This window comes from Tamandua tetradactyla, chromosome 6 (assembly GCF_023851605.1).
Source record: "Tamandua tetradactyla isolate mTamTet1 chromosome 6, mTamTet1.pri, whole genome shotgun sequence".
Classification (NCBI taxonomy): Eukaryota; Metazoa; Chordata; class Mammalia; order Pilosa; family Myrmecophagidae; genus Tamandua; species Tamandua tetradactyla.
Genome location: NC_135332.1, coordinates 63,495,790 through 63,515,061, shown reverse-complemented (window position 1 = coordinate 63,515,061; position 19,272 = coordinate 63,495,790). Strand labels below are relative to the sequence as shown.

Here is a 19,272-nt window from a genome sequence, read left to right as displayed (position 1 = left end):
GTGAAAACGTTGTGTCTGATGCTCCTTTTATCCACCTTGTCAACAGAGGAGTAGAACATATGGAATAAAAATAAATAATAGGGGGAACAAATGTTAAAATAAATTTAGTTTGTAATGTTAGTGATCAATAAAAGGGAGGGGTAAGGGGTATAGTATGTTTAATGTTTTTTTTTTTCTGTTTTCATTTTATTTCTTTTTCTGTTGTTTATTTCTTTTTCTGAATTGATGCAAATGTTCTACGAAATGATGATGCTGATGAATATGCAACTAAGTGATGATATTGTGAATTACTGACTATATATGTAGAACAGAAAGATCATATCCTAAGAATGTTTGTATTTCTTTCTTGTCATATTTTTTTGACAAGAGGGACACACTATAATACCAGGAACGATGAGCAGCATGGGGGAAGGCAAGCCTGCACCCAAACTGTTCCAGAGAGCTGCGGGCTGACTCCCTGGATTGGGGTAGACACTTGGGGCCGTGGAATAAGGGGACATGAGGCGGATAGGTAAATCAGCACGTGCTTGTAGGGGCCCTGGGGGGAAGTTCATGGAGTCTGTGGGTCTAACTGGACTACAACCATGTTCTACTTGAGCTGTGACTTCAACAGAGAGAAAATCAAAGACAGGATTTCAGGGCTCCTTGAATCAGACTTTACCACGAAGGTGGAACTTCTAAGGAGAATGTTATGTTTGGGGGAGAATCACTCCAAGAGGTTGCCTTGAAGATCCGCCAGGGTAAGGATTGAAAGTGTTGAGTAAACTCTGGTAAAGTGCAGCACAATTATGAGCTAGGGTTTCTAATTGAAGCTTGCTGTTTACATCACAAGCCCATTCATAATCAAAGCCCCAACATCCGGAGGGAGGCAGCTCACCGCCTCTGCAGACAGAGATTTAATGCTGGCCACCCACAAGCAAGTTTACAAAGCAGACCATAATAATTTGGGAGGCAAGGATGAACCTTTTTCATAATTCATGCAAATTCATTCTGTCCAGCTACCTGGTCAATTTTGTAAGGGAGATTTTCCTGTTCTGTAGTCTTGGCTAGAGAAATTAGTCTTAGAACCTCCATTACATGTGCACTATTGCTTATTTCTTTGGTTCAGTGTTGAGATTTCTGAATAAATTCTTTCTAAATGATTACGCTCTTAAGTCAGAATTTAACATAGTACTGAATGCATTATGGATGAGGAGGTGGGCTAATTGGGAAACTCACAGCCATTTAGACCACAGAACTCCCAGGAGCCACCAAGCTCAACCATGCATTCACCACCGCACCTGTGGGGAAGCACCTGCTGTCGAGTTGGCGGGTGCCTGCTTCAGAACTTTGTTCAGGTTCTAAATTGGAAACTAGAGATCAGGTGTAGAGGGAAAAGGGCACATGTGTGCCCAGGTGGGGAGTGAGGATTGCAGAGTTCAGCTCCTAGGAAAGTGGCTTTGTCCGGTTTCAACAATCAGGAGCTCAGTACTTGGGGGTTGGCTGGAAGCTATTACTAGATTCTCTGACCTACTTGTAAAGAAGTGAGAGTTTCTAATTTGGGTACTGGATGGCTCTGCCCTGTCCTCCCTACAGCAAAGTCTTTAGAGATGAAGGTTGGTGCAAATGAAGTGAAGGTTTTAACCAACTGATACTTGGTGTAAATCTCGAATCGAATATATGGTTGTCCCTAAACAGGTGGGAAAAAGAATTGTGAGGAATTATCCGTGGAATAAGTTTGGTATATTCCCCAAATGATGAGCTCTAAGAGAACAGTTGGGGGAGGGGTGGTGGTTAGATTATAATGCTATTGACTTGTCAGATCTTTTATACCAGGCGGACAACAGAATAGTTCCTGATACTTTTGGGGCTGAAAGTGATGATTTTAGAATATACTGTTTTTATTTGAAGACTATTAATTTGAGAATAAATAAATGAGCAGGGTAAAAAGGTAGTTTCCCTTGAGTTTCTCTCTCAGGTTTTCAAGAACTGGAAAAAAAATATTTTAGTATCTAGTCTTTTGCATTGGGACATAGGATCAATTTTAATTTTCCACAGAAATTACCCTCAAGTTCCCGGTAATTTTTTATCCAAATTAAGTTGCAGTTTATTATAATATACTATCCAGCAGAAAACACCATGAAAAGCAGTAAGTATACAAAAATTGAGGATAAACGTGGAAATGCCACTCTTCAAACCAATGGCGTTTTGAAAGATCTAACAAGAAAAAGCTCTATCCATGAAACCTATATTGTGAATCCACAAAAAGTAAAACACTGCAGGTCAAAAACCGCTACAGACATAAATCCAAGTTGCTTCATAAAAGAACATGACTGTGCCCACATTTATTAGCAGGAAAGCCTCATCTCTCTTAAGTAGCCCCGGGAAGCCACACCCCCACTGACCTGTATGGGGGACTCACTCTTCATGAGACAGCAGACCTTACTGAGAATACGTTGCTGGAGCTGGGCCCAGGAAAGGCCTCTGTCTTCCCTTATCAGGAAAGGTGGTCCAAACCTGAAATCCAAGGAGAACAGATTTTTAGCAAGGAAAAACCAACAGTCATGAGTTTTTGCTATACTGGTGGGCTCTTCTCAATTAAGAGCTAAGCAACAAGCATAAACCCTTCTACCAGCAGGTATGTAATACATAATTGCCAATCACAGACCATCATCACTAATCCTCCTTACAAATGGAGACACTGTGATGTAAACAGAGGCCCAAAGACGGAAAGCCAAAGCGATATTGCAAGGTAGACATGGCTCCAAATGAGCAGGGGGCTGATAATCTCTCTTGCTCATGGAGAAGAACAGAGTAGGAGAACCTGGGATCAAAAAGGCAAGGCAGAGATCCTTAGGAAGTAAGAGGGATCCAGTCCAGGTGATGCCATCGTCAGCTTTGTGTATCAGGAGCATTCTCATAGGTGAGAATGTTTTTCACATTCCAACTTGATGAATACATGGCATTTGGGCCATGGTGGGGGTAACTCTGAACAAACCAACAAGTCACTTGTTCTCTGGCCACACTACAAGAGGTGGCAGTGAAGATCCACCAGGGTAGGAAATGAAAGTGTTGAGTCAACTTTGGTAAAGTGCAGCACAACTATGAGCTGGGATTTCTAGGGAGGCAAAGGTACCAAGTGGTCTTTGATGGCTAACAGGTCAGTTTAATACTCTACTGTTGGGCACGCAGGCTGCTTCCAAGTTTTTATTTAAGCAATGCTTATTTATGTCAGGAACTATATATATTCTTGTACATACATGGGGTTTATAGAACCAATTATTTCTTTAAGATAAATTTCCATAAGTGGTTATACAAGACCAAAGTTGCAAGGCTATCTATTTATTCCCAAATTATCCTCCCGAAATGTCAAACCAATTTACCAACGAGGAAAACACCAGATTCTCTGAACTCTTGCCCAGAATACGTATCACTAATTTTTTAAAAAGTCTTTAACAATCTGAAAGGTTAAGAATGGTACCTTGCTGCTATAATCAGAATTTCCTCTGCTACTAATGAAGCTGAATATTTTAACCTATGCTTGTGTTTCTTCTGTGAACTGCTTTAATCTTTGTCTCACATTTTACTAAGGATATTTGTCTCTTATTAATTTTAGAAAGAACTGGTTTCATATGATGGATATCACATAATGTAAATATTTTTCTTTTCCTCTGTCTTTCAAAATTGCTTTTAGTTTAAAATGTTAAATGTATTTAATATAAATATTCCACTATATTGTTTTCAAGTTATTTTTTTTATTTATCTCTCTAATCAATTTGGAATTTATACCTATGAATGTATGGTGGAAGAAAAAATTCGACTGTTTAAAAAATCAATTATTAAAAAAATCAATTATTAAATGATCCATTTACTCCCTACAAAGACAAGTATCTTTAAAAAAATTTTTTAAACATATCCACCAAACATACTTTTCCCATCCCCTGGTAACTTCTAAACTACTTTCTGTCTCTGTGAATTTGTTATTTCTAGACATCTCTGAAAAGCAACACCATGCAATATTTGTACTTATATACCTTGCTTATTTCCCTAAGCATAATGTTTTAAAGATTCTTTCATGTTGCAGAATGTCTCAGAACTTCAATACCATTTTTTCAATACCATTTTTGCCATATAATAAATACTTACATACACTTTTCCTTTTGCTTAACTGCATATTCTTCTCTCCATATCACAATATTTTAACAATAAATTTCACTGTTTAAAAGTACAATCACTCTTCGCTCCACCCCCAAATATTTTCTGGCTAGTTTAACCAGCTTATGTTCCACATAAATTTTAGAAATACTTTATCTAAAAAGTTTTATTTGTATTATAACTTCTGAACATTTTATTTGGACCATATAAGAAAGCTAGCTCACCTATAACTCGCCAACCCCCAACCAGGACTATGCCAGCCAATTCTAAAGAACACCTAGGACAATACATAAGATCCCACAAGGGTTCCATGCACTAGAGTAACCCTCCAGAAACCTACAACCTCCAGATGGGTCCCTGGTTCAGACAAGTCCTGAAATCTTGCCCAGCCTCTCCAGAACATCACATAGTTCCATCTCCCTACCCCATATTAGTGACAGACCCTTTCGATATGAAAAATTTAGAATTGCCATAGTCCAAATACCCCTAAAGAGAGGGATGGAAAGATCAAAGGTGATGGTAGAGTGTTATGGTCAGGTTCATATGTCAACTTGGCCAAGTGGTGGGACCTGTTTGGTTGGGCAAGTGCTGGTCTGTCTGTTGCAATGAGGACATGTCATAGAATGAGATCATGATCACGTCAGCTGCATCCACAGCTGATTCCATTTGTAATCAGCCAAGAGGCATGTCTTCTGCAATGAGTGATGCTTAATCTAATCACTGGAAGCCTTTTAAAGAGGATTCAGAAGAGACAGGCTCTCTTCCTGCTTCAGCCAGCGAGCCTCTCCTGTGGAGCTCGTCCAGACCCTCCATTGGAATCGTTGGCTTCACAGCCTGCCCTGAGGATTTTGGACTCTGCATTCCCATGGTTACATGAGACACTTTTATAAATTTTATATTTGCAAGTATTTCTTGTTGATTCTATTTCTCTGGAGAACCCTAGCTAATACAGTGGAGTTATTCAGAGAAGATAGAATTTAACAAATGAGTATGAATGCTGACTCATTAAATTGTTATCTCTTTTAGTCTCCAGTATTTTAAAGCAGCTGGAAGTAAAAAGACCTAAAATTGTGAACTTGTAAACTCTGAAATACGTTCTACAACTAACTGTGGTGCTTTGAAATTTATAAATTTTTTTTGTATATATGTTATTTTTCACAAAAAAAGAAGGAAAACAAAAAGCTATGGGCTTTACAAATGAGTATGACAGCTGAATCATCATGATATTTCTTTAGTCTCCAGTTCTTGGAGCAGCTAGAAGAGAAAACCTAAAATTGTGGAACTGTAACCCATACCAAACTCTAAAATCTGTTCTATAACTAATTGTTGTGGTATGCTTTGAAATTTATTGTTTTTTGCACATATGTTATTCTTCACAACTAAAAAAAACAAAACATAAGTGGGTCACACACAAAAAAATGTATGACTGCTGAATCATTATACTGATATTTCGTTTAGCCTCCAGTGTCTTGGAGTACCTAGAAGGAAAAGCCTAAAATTGTGGAACTATAACCCATACCAAACTCTGAAATCTGTTCTATAACTCCTTGTAACAATGTACTTTGAAATATATTGCTTTTTGTATATATGTTATATTTCACAATAAAAAATGTTAAAAAAAAAAGAAGAAAGCTAGCTCTTTTTGTATATTTGCTACATAAGCAGTCACATTTCTGAATTACTTTCATTCATTCTAATCATTTTCCAGTTCTTGGTTTTCTAGACAATCATATAATCTACAAATACTGAAAATTCCCTCTCTTCTTCTCTTATAGTCAGTTTCTTTTTCCTTGCCTTATTGTACTATCTAGGGCTTGCTATACTATATAAAAGTATAGCAGTGAGAGCAGGTATATTCTTTCAATTCTTTCAATTCTTTCAATGTAACTGTTAAGGATGTTGTTAAGGCACCTGCTTAAAGCAAGTATTTCTGATCTCCTGCATCAGAAATTACCCTACTCCCTACACATGGCTTATTACATGGGAAAGGGTGTTTAATTTTATCAAATTGCAATTACTCTACACGGAATCGCAAGTACATGTCTACAAATCCCAACTACCATGTAAAAAAAGGATGAAGTTAAACATACCTGCTAGCCTGCTGCCCTGACCCCACCAAGTTACAGAAGAGGATTAGCACCTGGTTCTCACTCTGGACAGGCAGGGATAATTGCCGACCCTCCTGGGCTGCCAAGCGTGGGGAAACTGGTAGACCAGATGGACGAGCTGGAAGAGAGAAAACTATAATTTGCATTCTTAAAGGGTCTGCGCTGCCAGGCCAGAACACTGGCCTCTCCAGCCCCTCTTTCTCTGCAAGCATCTATTAGCCAGCAGTGGGACAACACTAGAGGGCTTAGGGGTGGAGATAATCAGGTTCAAGGCAGCTGTGCCACCTGCCCCTGGCATACAAAATCACAAACACGCCGTGCACTTGCAACTTTGTTTGCCCAATAACTTTTGAATAAGGGCAGGGAGTTAATTCACCTCTTTTCAAAGCCAATCAAGCAAATACTCCAAAATGATTTGGGTTGCTTTTCTGCCTAGATTGGAGAATCCCCAGAGTATCTACTCTCTCTTAGGAAGCCAACATAAGAAGCACACAAGAACCTTTACCATAGAGAAAGTAGAGGAATTAGAATAGCTTCAGTTTCCCATCAGTTTGGAAATTTTGGCTTTCAAGGCAAAGATGTGTTGCTGGTGAATGTATCTGAAATGAAGATCTGTTTCACTCAATTATAATGCAGGAAGGGCCAGCCAATGTCTTGTACCAGATTCCCCAGCCCGAATCTCCCTATCGGTTCAGAGCACCTGACATCTGGTTCCCACAGGCTGCTCCGTAGGCTGGCAGGGTCTGGGACCAGACACAGGATTCATTTGGGGGATATGATGACCCGGGCACAGTATCCTTTAAACACAGGCTTTCTTGACTGGCTCATTGGATCAAGATATATTGATCAACAATGAAAGACTGTCAGAAATTGGCTATTTTAGCCAGTTCGAAGTTTAGGGTAAGAGGACATTTAGAATTGGGAGTGTTAAAAAAAACATCATTTAACTCTCATTTTTTTCACCTACTGCTCAAATTTATAAACCTTTTATTTAAAGCACAAATCTAGAAACACAAGAAGACTGAAAACGGAGAGGACCCCAGTACCAACATGGAATAGTTGTTCTCAAAGTGTGGTCCCAGGACCAGCAGCATCATCTGAGGACTTGTTAAACACGCAAATGCTTAGGCCCGGGCCTAGCCTGCAAAATCATACACTCTTACTTCTCCAAGTTGAATTCTTGATATTCTCAGAAGCAGTGTGGACAACCAAAGCTATAGGTTGAGCCCCTAATCTTGGGGTTTGTCCATATGAAACTTAACCCCAAAAAGGATAGGTCAAGTCTTCTTAAAATTTAGGCCTAAGAGTCACCCCCAAGAGAGCCTCTTTTGTTGCTCAGATGTGGCCTCTCTCTACAGCCAACACAACAAGCAATCTCACCACCTTCCCCCTGTCTACGTGGGACATGACTCCCAGGGGTGTGGACCTTCCTGGCAATGTGGGATAGTGATCCTAGAGTGAGCTGAGACTCAGCATCAAGGGATTGAGAAAAACCCTAGAATGAGCTGAGACTTAGCATCAAGGGATTGAGAGAACCTTCTCGACCAAAAGGGGGAAGAGTGAAATGAGACAAAGGGTCAATGGCTGAGAGATTCCAAACAGAGTGGAGAAGTTATCCTGGAGGTTATTCTTATACATTAAGTAGATATCATCTTGTTATTCCAGATGTAATGGAGAGGCTGGAGGGAACTGCCTGAAAATGGAGAGCTGTGTTCCAGTAGCCATGTTTCTTGAAGATGATTGTATAATGATATAGCTTTCACAATGTGACTGTGTGATTGTGAAAACCTTGTGTCTGATGCTCCTTTTATCTACCTTGTCAACAGATGAGTAGAACATATGGAATAAAAATAAATAATAGGGGGAACAAATGCTAAAATAAATTTAGTCTGAAATGCTAGTGATCAATGAAAGCAAGGGGTAAGGGGTGTAGTATGTATAATCTTTTTTTTTTTTCTTTTCTGTGTTCATTTTCTTTTTCTATTGTCATTTTATTTCTTTTTCTGAATTAATGCAAATATTCTAAGAAATGATGAATATGCAACTAAGTGATGATATTGTGAATTACTGATTATATATGTTGATGTTTTATCTGGTTTGTTAATCTTTTTAATTAATAAATAAATTTTTTAAAAAATCACATACTCTTTAGGAGGCACCTAAAAATCTGTTTTAACAAGCTGCCCAGGTGATTCTGATAGCCACCATGTGTTGGAGAACCATTCATAGGTTGAATAATTTTTAATATCAATGGTCTCTACACCAAATATCACAAGGAGGAAACCTGGCCATTCTGAGAACTAGAACTAAATACCTTATCCCTTAGCAAGGAGGCTCCCCTCAGACTCACCAGACTCCAACAGAATGATGCAAAGAATGACTGTACCTGAGAGTGTCCCCTGGCCAAGAGACGGAGGAGCATGGAAGGCATGCACGTTATCTTCCTCTGCGATGGTGTTCAGATCCTCTTCATCAAAGAAGGACCGCTGGAACCCACTGGGGTGCATTTCCACCAAGATCACCTGAAATAAGGAGGATCGTTTTCCCACCTGACTTTCTCAAAGGGAACTTGACAGATAAGAAATAGAAAACTGAAGGATAGTCTTACAGCCCTTTTTACCCAATTCCTCCCTTTGACTAAATGGTTACTTACTTTTAGTAAATACATAGTAGGCATAATTAGATTGACCCCAGACATTTCAACTGCAATAATGGAATAGCACCAAAGTGCTAAAAGGGGGGAGAAAAGAAAAATAAACTGATCATCTCAAACTTTATACCCAACTAAACTATCATGGGAGACCCTAAAGTCCTCTTCAGATACACAAAAAGTGAGACTGCTTATTTACCACTAACAGACCTTCACCAAAAGAATGTCTAGTGTTGCCAACGCTGTTCACATTATGTCATACATGAAAAATGTTTTTATGGAAGGCCTAGGTAAACAGAAAAAAAACTGGCTTTGCAGTGGGAATCCTGGCTGGCCCAGACCCACTCCTGAGCCCCAAGGGCTGAAGGTCTCATTGTCTCAGCACACATACCCACCCACGGCACACTAGCTGCAAAGCACTCTTCAAAAAGATACATTACAGGATAAAAAGACAATGAATCCAGAAGGAAAAGCTGAGTTGTTAGAAAAAATGGTGAACCAAAGAAAATAGGAAATAAGAGTACATATAAATATGCACTTAATAAAGAAAACTAAAATAACATTGATTATCAGTACTATTCCAACTGGGGAGGGGAAAGGAGGCAGGATTAAAATACTGGGCAACAATAATATCTATTTACAATAATATCTAAATCAAAAAGGTATAAGGGAACTAAAGTATAGACGATCGGGAAGATTAACATTAGACTTTGCTAATCATGCAAAGTGACATGTGAATGACAACCACTAAATTAATAGAAATAAAATGCATAAATTCCAAACCAGAAGTGATAAAATAAAGAAAAATTGCTCAATCCAAAAGAAGCAGGAAAGGAGGGGATAGAGAGGGGAGAGAAATAATAAAAAAAAAAAAGGCAAGGCAAATAAAAATCAGAAGATGAAATAAATGAGATACATCTGTGATCTTATAGTAAATACAAGTGGAATAAACTTGCCAGTTAGAGAAAACAAACACCAAAATAGATTTTATGCTCTAGCCCAAATGCCCACCTGACCCTTTCTAACATGCCAAGTAATTCCTATCTCCCTGAGCAAATGGATCACGCCTCTCAAATTCCTGTCTTTCTACTCTTAATTATTCAAACATGATCTCTATGACGTCCCCCTTTTGATCTTTTATTACTGACTTTTTTCCCAGGACTCTCACCCACTATCTTATTCTTCTCTCAATAAATCCCTGCAGAGGACTGAGAGTTTACAAATCAAGATAACTAGTTTGGGGTTATTTTTCATTTGCTCTTCATAAAAGTTCTGTGAACTGGGATAAGTGTCAGAAGAACTGATTGGGTGGGAGCAGGGAAGCTGGAGATGCTTACTAACCACGGCAGCTACTCAGATGTAGACATATGCCAAAATGCAGCCAACTATAACCTTGAGACCTGTGTACTTTATTGTGTGTTCTGTATTAAGAAGGTTAAGCATATTTTTCTAATTTTAAAAATCCCATTGAAGTAGTTAGAGAAGTAACTCCATTTTACAGTTAAAGAAACAGGGAGCTAATTGCTTTCTTTGTCCAAGGTCACAAAACTAAAAGGGACCGTACTGCAGTAGAACCTCATTCAGGGAACTCCCGAATCATGTCACATTGCTTTGTACCATAATCACCCCTGGCGAACCCCTTCCCTAGGGGCTCCTGTTCTGAGTCCAGAACTCCAAAGTCATGGTTGATCAAATCCCTTAAAAAAGAACACTGCCATCTGGTTTTTCCCAGACTTCCTCTCTCATGCCATGCATCCTCAGTTCTCTCAGTAATTCCTCATATTCAACTTGTCCTCCCTTCAGTATCCTAGTCTCTATTCTCAGGAATGAAAATATAGAATAGTAGCCCAGGCTCTGAAATCAAACTGTCTGCATTCAAATCCTGGCTCAGCCACTTACTGGCTGTGTGACTTTGGACAAGTCACTTAACCTCTCAGTGCCTCTTATTTACTCATTGGTAAAATGAGGGTAGTTGCAATATCTACTTCCCAGGGTAGCTGTGCTGATTAAATCGGCTGTGGCTGTGAAGTTCAAAGAATAGTGCCCAGCCCATCGTTAGAATTATTAGAATTATTGCAATCATAATCATCATTAACTTCTTGTAAGGACAAAAGTGTCCTTTTCTGGTTATTCTGGGTCAAGAATGGGGAAAGTCAAGGCCCAGACATCATAGACGCTGAGGACTGCTGATCAAACAGAAACTCATGAGTCACACTGGAGTCACCTGGGATTCAGAAATTATCCTAAATGGTCTAGACAGCTGGCCCAGTTAGGGTTCCATCATCCAGTGCCTGGGCCCCCTAAAAGTGCAATTCCATCACACCTCATCCGCAGGGACGTTGCCTTCCTCTGCGACCATCTTCCTCAGGGCTGCCACCGTGCCGAGGATGGGTATGGCCAGGCCCACCCGCAGGAACCGCTGAGTCTTAGAGGGGAAAACCAAGGTGACGCTCAAGAATCTGGAAAATAGGAAGAGGGGGCCACATCCTTAAAGGATTGACATGAACTGCCAGAAAACCAACCACCATTGACACTGGGTCAAGTTCTGTGCTTGGGCTAATCCGTTTCCTGATTGGAACCCTGAACTGTAAGTACGCTGTCACCAAGTGGCAGTGGAGAGCCAAATTTCCTAAGGTTTCAGCTGAGTTAAATGTGAGTTAAAATGAAAGGTATCTGATTAAGAATCAACACACAACTCTATAACCTCAAGGTTCTATTTGCTAAATAGATCATTTTAAGCAAAAACAAACTTTGAAATCTGTCAGTCAAGCTGTTTCTTCCAGTATAATTCAACACTAATGCTGCTGTCTTTATTGAAATTCTCCCTTGGTCCTGAACACAGTCCTTTTGCCCTGCAACTCCTCTGGATATGTTCCCTAGCCCCACTTCTTACTATCTCTACCCAAATACCAAGGCTTACTCCTCCTGCTACCGTTTCTCCTATTCTATGTGGTGCTGATCAGGCTAGGTTCTAAAAAATTTAGATGAGACTAATTTAATCCTCCTCGGGAGGCTCTGAAGTAGGTACTATCAGACTTCCTTATTTGCAGATGAGGAAACTGAGGCACAAAGAGGTTAAGTAATTGTTTGCATCATATAGCCTAAGTGGCAAGGCCAAGGTTTGAATCTAGCAGCCTGGCTCCAGAGTCAGTGGTCCTCACCGGGGCCCTATGCTGTGTCAGGCAAGAGCCCAAGCTCACATCTACCAGTAGATATCAGCCGATGATGTCAGTGATACTAGTATAAGCCAATTATATATTTGTGGTGTAGAAGGTCTGAGGCATGGGATTTCAGTGTGAATGAAGTTGCCAGGCAAGGCTTTATGGCAATGTTTCCATCTTCCACTGCATCCTAAATATAGAAGATGTCAACAGGGAGTGGGCAAAGAAAGTGGTATTTATGGAGATGGGGAGCACCTCTAAAAGTGAGGCTGTTACCAGGAAAATTCAGCTATGTAGGACCGAACTAAGCAGCCCAGCCTGACCACAAAAGAGAACACTGAGGATGGAGAAGGCAAGCCCGAGTAAGCAAAGGATCCCTTTCAGAACGATGGCTCTGTGAGGACACTCCTTATAGGAATTCACTAAAATGTCCTGACACTGGTATTGGCCAGTTGCCACAATGACCATTGCTAAAACTGGCTACTGGGAAGCCCTGGGCCCCTTCCCTTCATGGAGCTGAGTCCCACCACTCCCTTACCTTTTCTTCTCCTTTCCTCATCTCCCCAACAACCTCTTCCTAGTCCATCCCCACACTTAAAGAAACCCCTTTCCTACACCTCCAAAAAGGATTTGCAAGTCAAGCAGAGAAATCAGGTGGGGACAGTCTTCTCTCAGTTTTGCCCCCATTAGAAGTGATACCACTGGCCATTAGGCCAAAGGGGTCAGAGATGCCCGCCTGGCAACTGTGGTGGTCGGCAAAAGAATTCTGTTTGCACATCCCTCCTTGGCTAGAGAAGGGACACGTGCAGCTTACTCACTTCAGTAGTCCCATTCAACGACTCGGAATGACCCAGCTGCAAGAAGGACTACCGGAGAAATGCTGGCTGAGCAGCAGAAAAGAGAACAAGCACAATTGTGAGCCCAGGTGGTTCCCAGTCATCGCGGGTCTGGGGTCTGGAGGGAAGTCAGGGCGGCAGTGAGCGCGGACCCCGCCTACCTGGTCTGCCGCAAGGGGATGGGGAGCGACACGCACAGGAAAGGGTCGAAGGTGTTGCTCTGCTTCCGGCAGTGAGGACAAGTCAAGGAGGACCTGTGAGAGAAGAGAAGGGAGATGAAAGTTCCATCACACACGTCCATAAGTTGAGAGTGGGGAGGAAGCCACAATCCCGCCAGATGGAAACATGGCACGTCCACAGGAGAGCAGGAAGAGATCTCAGAAACATCCAGTCCTCTGGTTCTCAGCCTCACTCTGCCCCAGAATCACAGAGGAAGCATTTGCAAAAATGCAGGTGTCCAGGCCCTGCTCCCAGAGATTCTGTTGCAACTGGGGTGGGGCGGGACCCAGGTGCCAGTATTTTTATAAGCTCCGGCTGTGATGCTACTGCTTGGCCAGGACACAGGGCCGTGGATGGAGTCCAGTCTCCTTCTTGTACAGGGGAAGAAGGAATGACGTTCGGAAAATAGCAGCTAATAGTAATGGGTAATGTTTAAACAGCCTTTAGCCTGCATGGGGCATTGCTCCAAGCAATGTACATATATTAACCCACTTACTACCCATAACAACCTTATGGGGGTAGGTGGTATTATTAACTCTGTTTTATGGAGGAGAAAACAGGCACAGAGAGGTTAAGTATCTTGCCCAACAACACACAGCTCTTAAGTGGCAAAACTGGGCTAAGGCTCCAGTGTCCATGCTTGTCTTCATTCCTGCAGAGTCTTTTGTACAAGCGAGGGAGGCATCATGTTTCAGAGCAGATATACGTAGGGTTATTTATATCTTTTAAATCCTTTTAAATTTAACACTCCCTTACTTTAATATGTGTCTCTGAAAGTGAAGTACAATTTTTATATTCTACATGAGTGCTCCAATTTTATTTCCTTAATCATATAATGCACCATAATCTTCTAAGATTTGAGGGATTTCTGCATGCTTTGTTGCTTATCCTAAAATCTGTTAACTTCCTTGAGGATTCTAAACAATTCCCCATTCCAGAGTCCAAGCTCCTACCGATAGAAGGCCATGCTCAGGCCATGTCACCAAATAAACAAGAGCTGGTATCAGAACCAATTTCCTGAGTCTCTGGAAAGCTCTAGTCCTGCTTGATTGGTTTTCTATCGAGCAAATAAAATAGAAAAAGCGAAGACAAGCGTGAACACAAACATCAGGGAACCCAAAACAATCCAAAGTGATCTGCTCAGTTGGATAGAAGTTAAGAGAACATACAACTTCTGATTTCAGAAAATAAGACCCGGTTTTTAATGTTTGACCACTCTTGCTGCCTCTGGGAAGTTTCCCTTTGGGGAAACCACAGTAAAGTTTTGGTAAAAATATATAGACAGAGAGCACCAGGCGGCAGGAGGGCTTGATGTTCCTGGGGTCTCCTCCGTGGTTATTTTCTCTTCCTCCTTCTCCCACCTTCACCCATCATTTAATTAGACACAGCAGAGGCCTGAAGGATATATATATATATATATATATATATATATATATATATTGTCATTGGGAAATTTCTAAATCCCTGTTCCACATTTAAATAAACAAACGAAAAGGAATATCTTTCTTTAACTTATTCTCTTTTTTTTTTTTATTTTAACCCCAGGTGTATTATTTTTCCTATAGAGCATGGCCTCCAGCACCCTGCTACTATTCTCTCTTCTCCTCTCCAACTAAAATTTTAAAATAAAATAATATACTCAGCCCCTAAAAAGGGGGAGAACTGGGAAGGAGGAAGGAGAACTTCAATGAATGGAGACCTCTAAACTAACACTCCCATCTCTCAATTTCATAAAGAAGGCTGGCACCAGAGAGACTTTGCATAGCAGCCAAGCCCTCCCAGGGGAGAGGAAGGCAGGAAAGGGTGTGGAGTGGCAAGTGCCACCACTCCTGCACCCCAACTTGGAGCTGTCCCCCACTGAGCACTGTGGAAAATCACCTCTCAGATTTCAAAAGTCCAAGCCTGACTTGCAAATTCCCCAAAACAGTACTAATTCAAAAACTGACGTTCTGAAATATAAGTAAAGAATAGTCCTGAATGTGATCATCTGATACTCATCACCCAGAGTCAACTACCAGGGCTTAATCTTACTGATAATTTTAGCCAATAAATTCTAGGACTCAAAATGTTAAAAATAAGCAAAAGCATTTTACTTGCTCCAATGATCTCTACGTTCATTTGCTTTTCGAATAGAGCTTAGGTTTTGTCTGTTCTTTATTTTTTTTAACTTTTTTATTGCAAAATGAAACATATATACAACGCAAAGAAAGAAAAAAAGCAATAATTTTCAAAGCACACTTCAACAAGTAGTTACAGAGCAGATGCCAAGAGTTTGTTGTGGGCTACCATTCCATCATCTCAGATTTTTCCTTTTCGCTGCTTCAAAACACTGGAGGCTAGAAGGAATATTTATACAGTGATTCAGCAGCCGTACTCATTTGTTAAACCCCATTTTCTCTATTACACATCCTCCTTTAATCCTTCTCCCATTCTATAGGGATCTTTAGGGAATGCCTGTTCTGACTTTTGCATGTTGAGAAGGGGTGTCCACACTGAGGGATTCGGGGATGTAATCAATTGATAATCCTGGAGAGGCTGGTCCCTCTGGGTTTCAGGATTTATCTGACCTAGGAACCCTCTAGGAATTATATGTTCCAGGAAGGCAAACCTAGTGCACGAAAGATTTTGTTTTAATCATCAGTTTTTATTCTTTGTTCTGATTTATTTTCAAATGTGAGACTGAATCTTTTTCCTGATAGAAAAGTGTTTGAAGCATTCTTTAAATCTTGTATGTTGCACAAAAATAACATTAAAGCTATCTCAACAACAATAATAATAATAAACCCAAGCCTAGACAGGAAGTCTTAACTACTTTTTCCAGTATTGGATCAGCTCAAGGGCCATTTCCACAGGAATCTCTCCCTGATTCATCCTGAACTTCAAAGTACCCTTAGTTTTTCCTTCAAAGCCCTCAACAGGTGTAATGAAAGATCCGGATATCACCCTAGATTCTCAACTTTCCCTCAGCCCCTCCACCCTGTACCCCTAAACCCATTAACAAGTTCTACTGAATCTACACCCAAAACATATCCCAAACCCATCTACTTCTCTCCATGGCCACCTCTACCTCCATGGTCCCTAACTAGGATGACTGCAGCAACATCTCGACTGCTTCTCCTCTTGCTTCCATTCATCACCTGTAGCAACCAAAGTCATTCCTTAAAATTGATAAGTTAAAAAAAAAATTGATAAGTTAGACTACCCCAGCTTTAAACTTTCCAGGAGCTTCCTGGGCATTGAGGCTAAACCCCACTCACCTTCTCTGGCCTGAAGACCTGAGCTGCCAGCTCCCTGCCCACCTCTCCAGCCTCCCTTCCCACCCATTGATGCCACCAGCAGTTCCCCTGGGTTTTCTGTTCCTTGCCAAGATCATCCCTACCTTGGGACCTTTGGTTTGCAGTTTTCCCCGCCTGGAATACCCTATTCCCAATTACTTGATGGCTGACTCATTATCACCCAGTTCCCAAATCAAATGTCCCTTCTGGAAAGATCTAAGCCTGCCTTCCTCTTTATCATCTCACTTATCAGGGTCACAAGTTTTTTACTTGAGTATTCACCCAACACCTGCCTCAATAGAATGTGAGCGCCATGAGAACAGGGGCCGGGGATTATTCTCAGCTCCATTCCCAGCACCTGGAAAAGCACCTGGCACATAGTGGCATGGAATAAACACCTAAAGAATAAAGGTAGCGGATGGAGGTGATGGGAACACTGCCTTGTGAAGGGAACACCACTGAATTATATACTTGAAAGTGGTTAAAATGGGAAATTGATACATATATATGTTGTCACAATACAAATTAAAAAAAAACCCACAGAATTGTACAGCACAAAAAGTGAGCCCTAATGTAAACCATGTACTTTAGCTACTAATATGATTATAATAATTTTGGTTCAGCAATTGTAATGAAGGTCACATTAATGCAAAGTGTTAATAATAGGGGAAACTGTTGGGGGGGGTGGTAGTATATGGGAACTCAGTTCTTTGGGCATGATTTTTCTATAAACCTACTACTGCTCTTCAAAATAAATTATTTTTAAAAATTGCAGAAAGAAGAAATGCATATATATTTGGTTAGTATTTCTCTCTAACAGGCAGAATGTTTGGCTCATCCTTAGACCAAGCACAAGAGCAGGACCTCAAATATTTGAAAGAAGGAATCTGCAAGAGTGCATGTGTCAAAAGGGGAAACAGGTAAAGAAAAGGGAGTGAACAGAGAAATGAGTGAATTCACCAAGATGCTGCTGGGTGCTACCTGGAAGAAATCTTGGTGACCCTTCCCCTCTCTCTAACAAGCTCTTTCCCTCTGCCCTTTCTTCACTCTTTCTAGATTTTTTCTTTTTCTTCCTCCACTCTTTCCCTGTCTCCTTATTTTTGTTTTTAGTAGCCTCTGCTTTGAGCACCTGAAGATAAGAGAGATGACTTACAAGTAGCATTCGTGGCTGAAAAAAAGGTAGGGAGCCACCCAAACCTAGGAGTGGTGGCTTAGAGCTAGGTGCCCCCCAAATCATGTTCTTAACCCATCCCTGGGGGTGTGGACCCATTGTAAATAAGGTCTCTTCAATTGGTGGCTTCAATTAAGGTGTGGCTCCACTGACTTAGGCAAGGCTTTAATCTGGAAGCCTGGAGTCCTTTATAAGTAAAGTCAGAGAGAGAGAGCTATAGGGAGCAGCCAAAGCTGGCAGGCAGTGGGACCGAAAAGCCGGGAGTGGCCACCATGTATGTTGCCATGTGACAGAGAAGCCAAGAACCAAGCTTTGCTGGCAGATGGCCCCCAAATGCTACAACATTCTGGGAGAAAGCATCACCTCAGTGATGCCTCAGTTTTGGACATCTCCTAGCCTCATAACCATGAGCCAATAAATTCCTGTTGTTTCAACCAACCCATTGCACAGTATTTGCTTTTGTAGCCAGGAAACTAAAACATTAGGGTTCCTTTATGCATACCCCATAGTTTGTTACTGCATCATCAGAAAATAAGGGGGGCCTTTCCTCAGCTACAACAGTGAAATTTGAGCTCATTTAGAAGAGATTTCAATAATCCAACATTCTAAGCAACCAAGGTCTGGAATGGAATGTCCCCTGGTCATTCTGGCTAATACTTCAGGTCTCCCTTCTGGTGGGATAGAGGGCAAGAGAGCTTCTCAAGTGCTGGGGATTTTCTCTTCCCATGGACATCAGCTTCGGCACTCGTGCAAAGCATTTCAGAGAATATCTGTTTTCTACATAAATAATCACCCTCGAACGCAATAGGGATCATATTCTATTGGTTCTATCAGCTATTGCTGAATTGAATACAAATCCCAAATCAGGACAGTTTCTGGCCAATTCTATGTGACCTCTTCCTTTCCAAACCCAAAGAATATAAACCCCCCAAAATTAGTGGGCAGGAAGTATGGAAATAAACAGCTGTAATAATTCTAAAAGACTGAAAAATGTTACCTTGCTTGAAGACAAAAAAAGTAAGAGCAAAAAGCACTAGGAGATCTACGGAAAACACTCCATAGCAAAGAAAAGAATGGTATCCAGAAAACTCAGAGAAAAACGTATCTCTGAAAATGACTTAATTAAGCATCCAGAAGAAAAAAATATTTTTTTTAAATGTTGGTATCCATAATAGAGGACAAGAGGGCTTAACTTCTGTGCAACTGAAGTAGCAACAGAAAATCACGAGAAACGAATGAGCTGAGATGGAAAAGCAACAGAAGAGAAGAGGAAGAATTACAAAGAAAATAGAATTAGACTTTTGCTTCGGAGATGGACCGGAGGACAAATCCTGGTTCTGCCACTTACTTGGGAAGAGGCCAACCTCCCAAATCATAACCGCTCTCTCCTAGGGCTCTTGTAAGGATTAAATGAAAATATCTGGGCAAGCATCTGGCCTAGAGCAACTCCTCTGTAACCTCTGGTTTCTCCTAAACCCGGGTCACTGGCACATTCCCACCTTTAAGTTTTCATTTATTTTCATGTTGAATATGTTCCCACCCATTTAATCCTAGTCATCCTTCAGAGCCCATCATCAAAAGACACACCTCCTCCCAGAAGCCCAGGGGGATTTCTCCCCTTTCTCGCCTTCTGGTGCATTAGTGCTTTCACTAAAGTGTTACAACATTTAGAAGTATTCTGCTTTGTATGGCCTTCTGTAGTATCACACATAAAAGCC

At 40.9% G+C, this 19,272-nt stretch overlaps 1 protein-coding gene across 1 annotated transcript in view; it reads right to left on the bottom strand.

Annotated features, from left to right (window-relative positions):
• Window positions 1-19,272, bottom strand: part of USP43 (ubiquitin specific peptidase 43) — a 94,073-nt gene that overhangs the window by 50,594 nt on the left and 24,207 nt on the right. Inside the window, 5 exon segments of the mRNA XM_077165964.1 lie at window positions 2,385-2,496; window positions 6,225-6,360; window positions 8,629-8,764; window positions 11,216-11,351; window positions 13,051-13,143. Of these exon segments, the coding sequence (XP_077022079.1) occupies window positions 2,385-2,496; window positions 6,225-6,360; window positions 8,629-8,764; window positions 11,216-11,351; window positions 13,051-13,143 (613 nt within the window).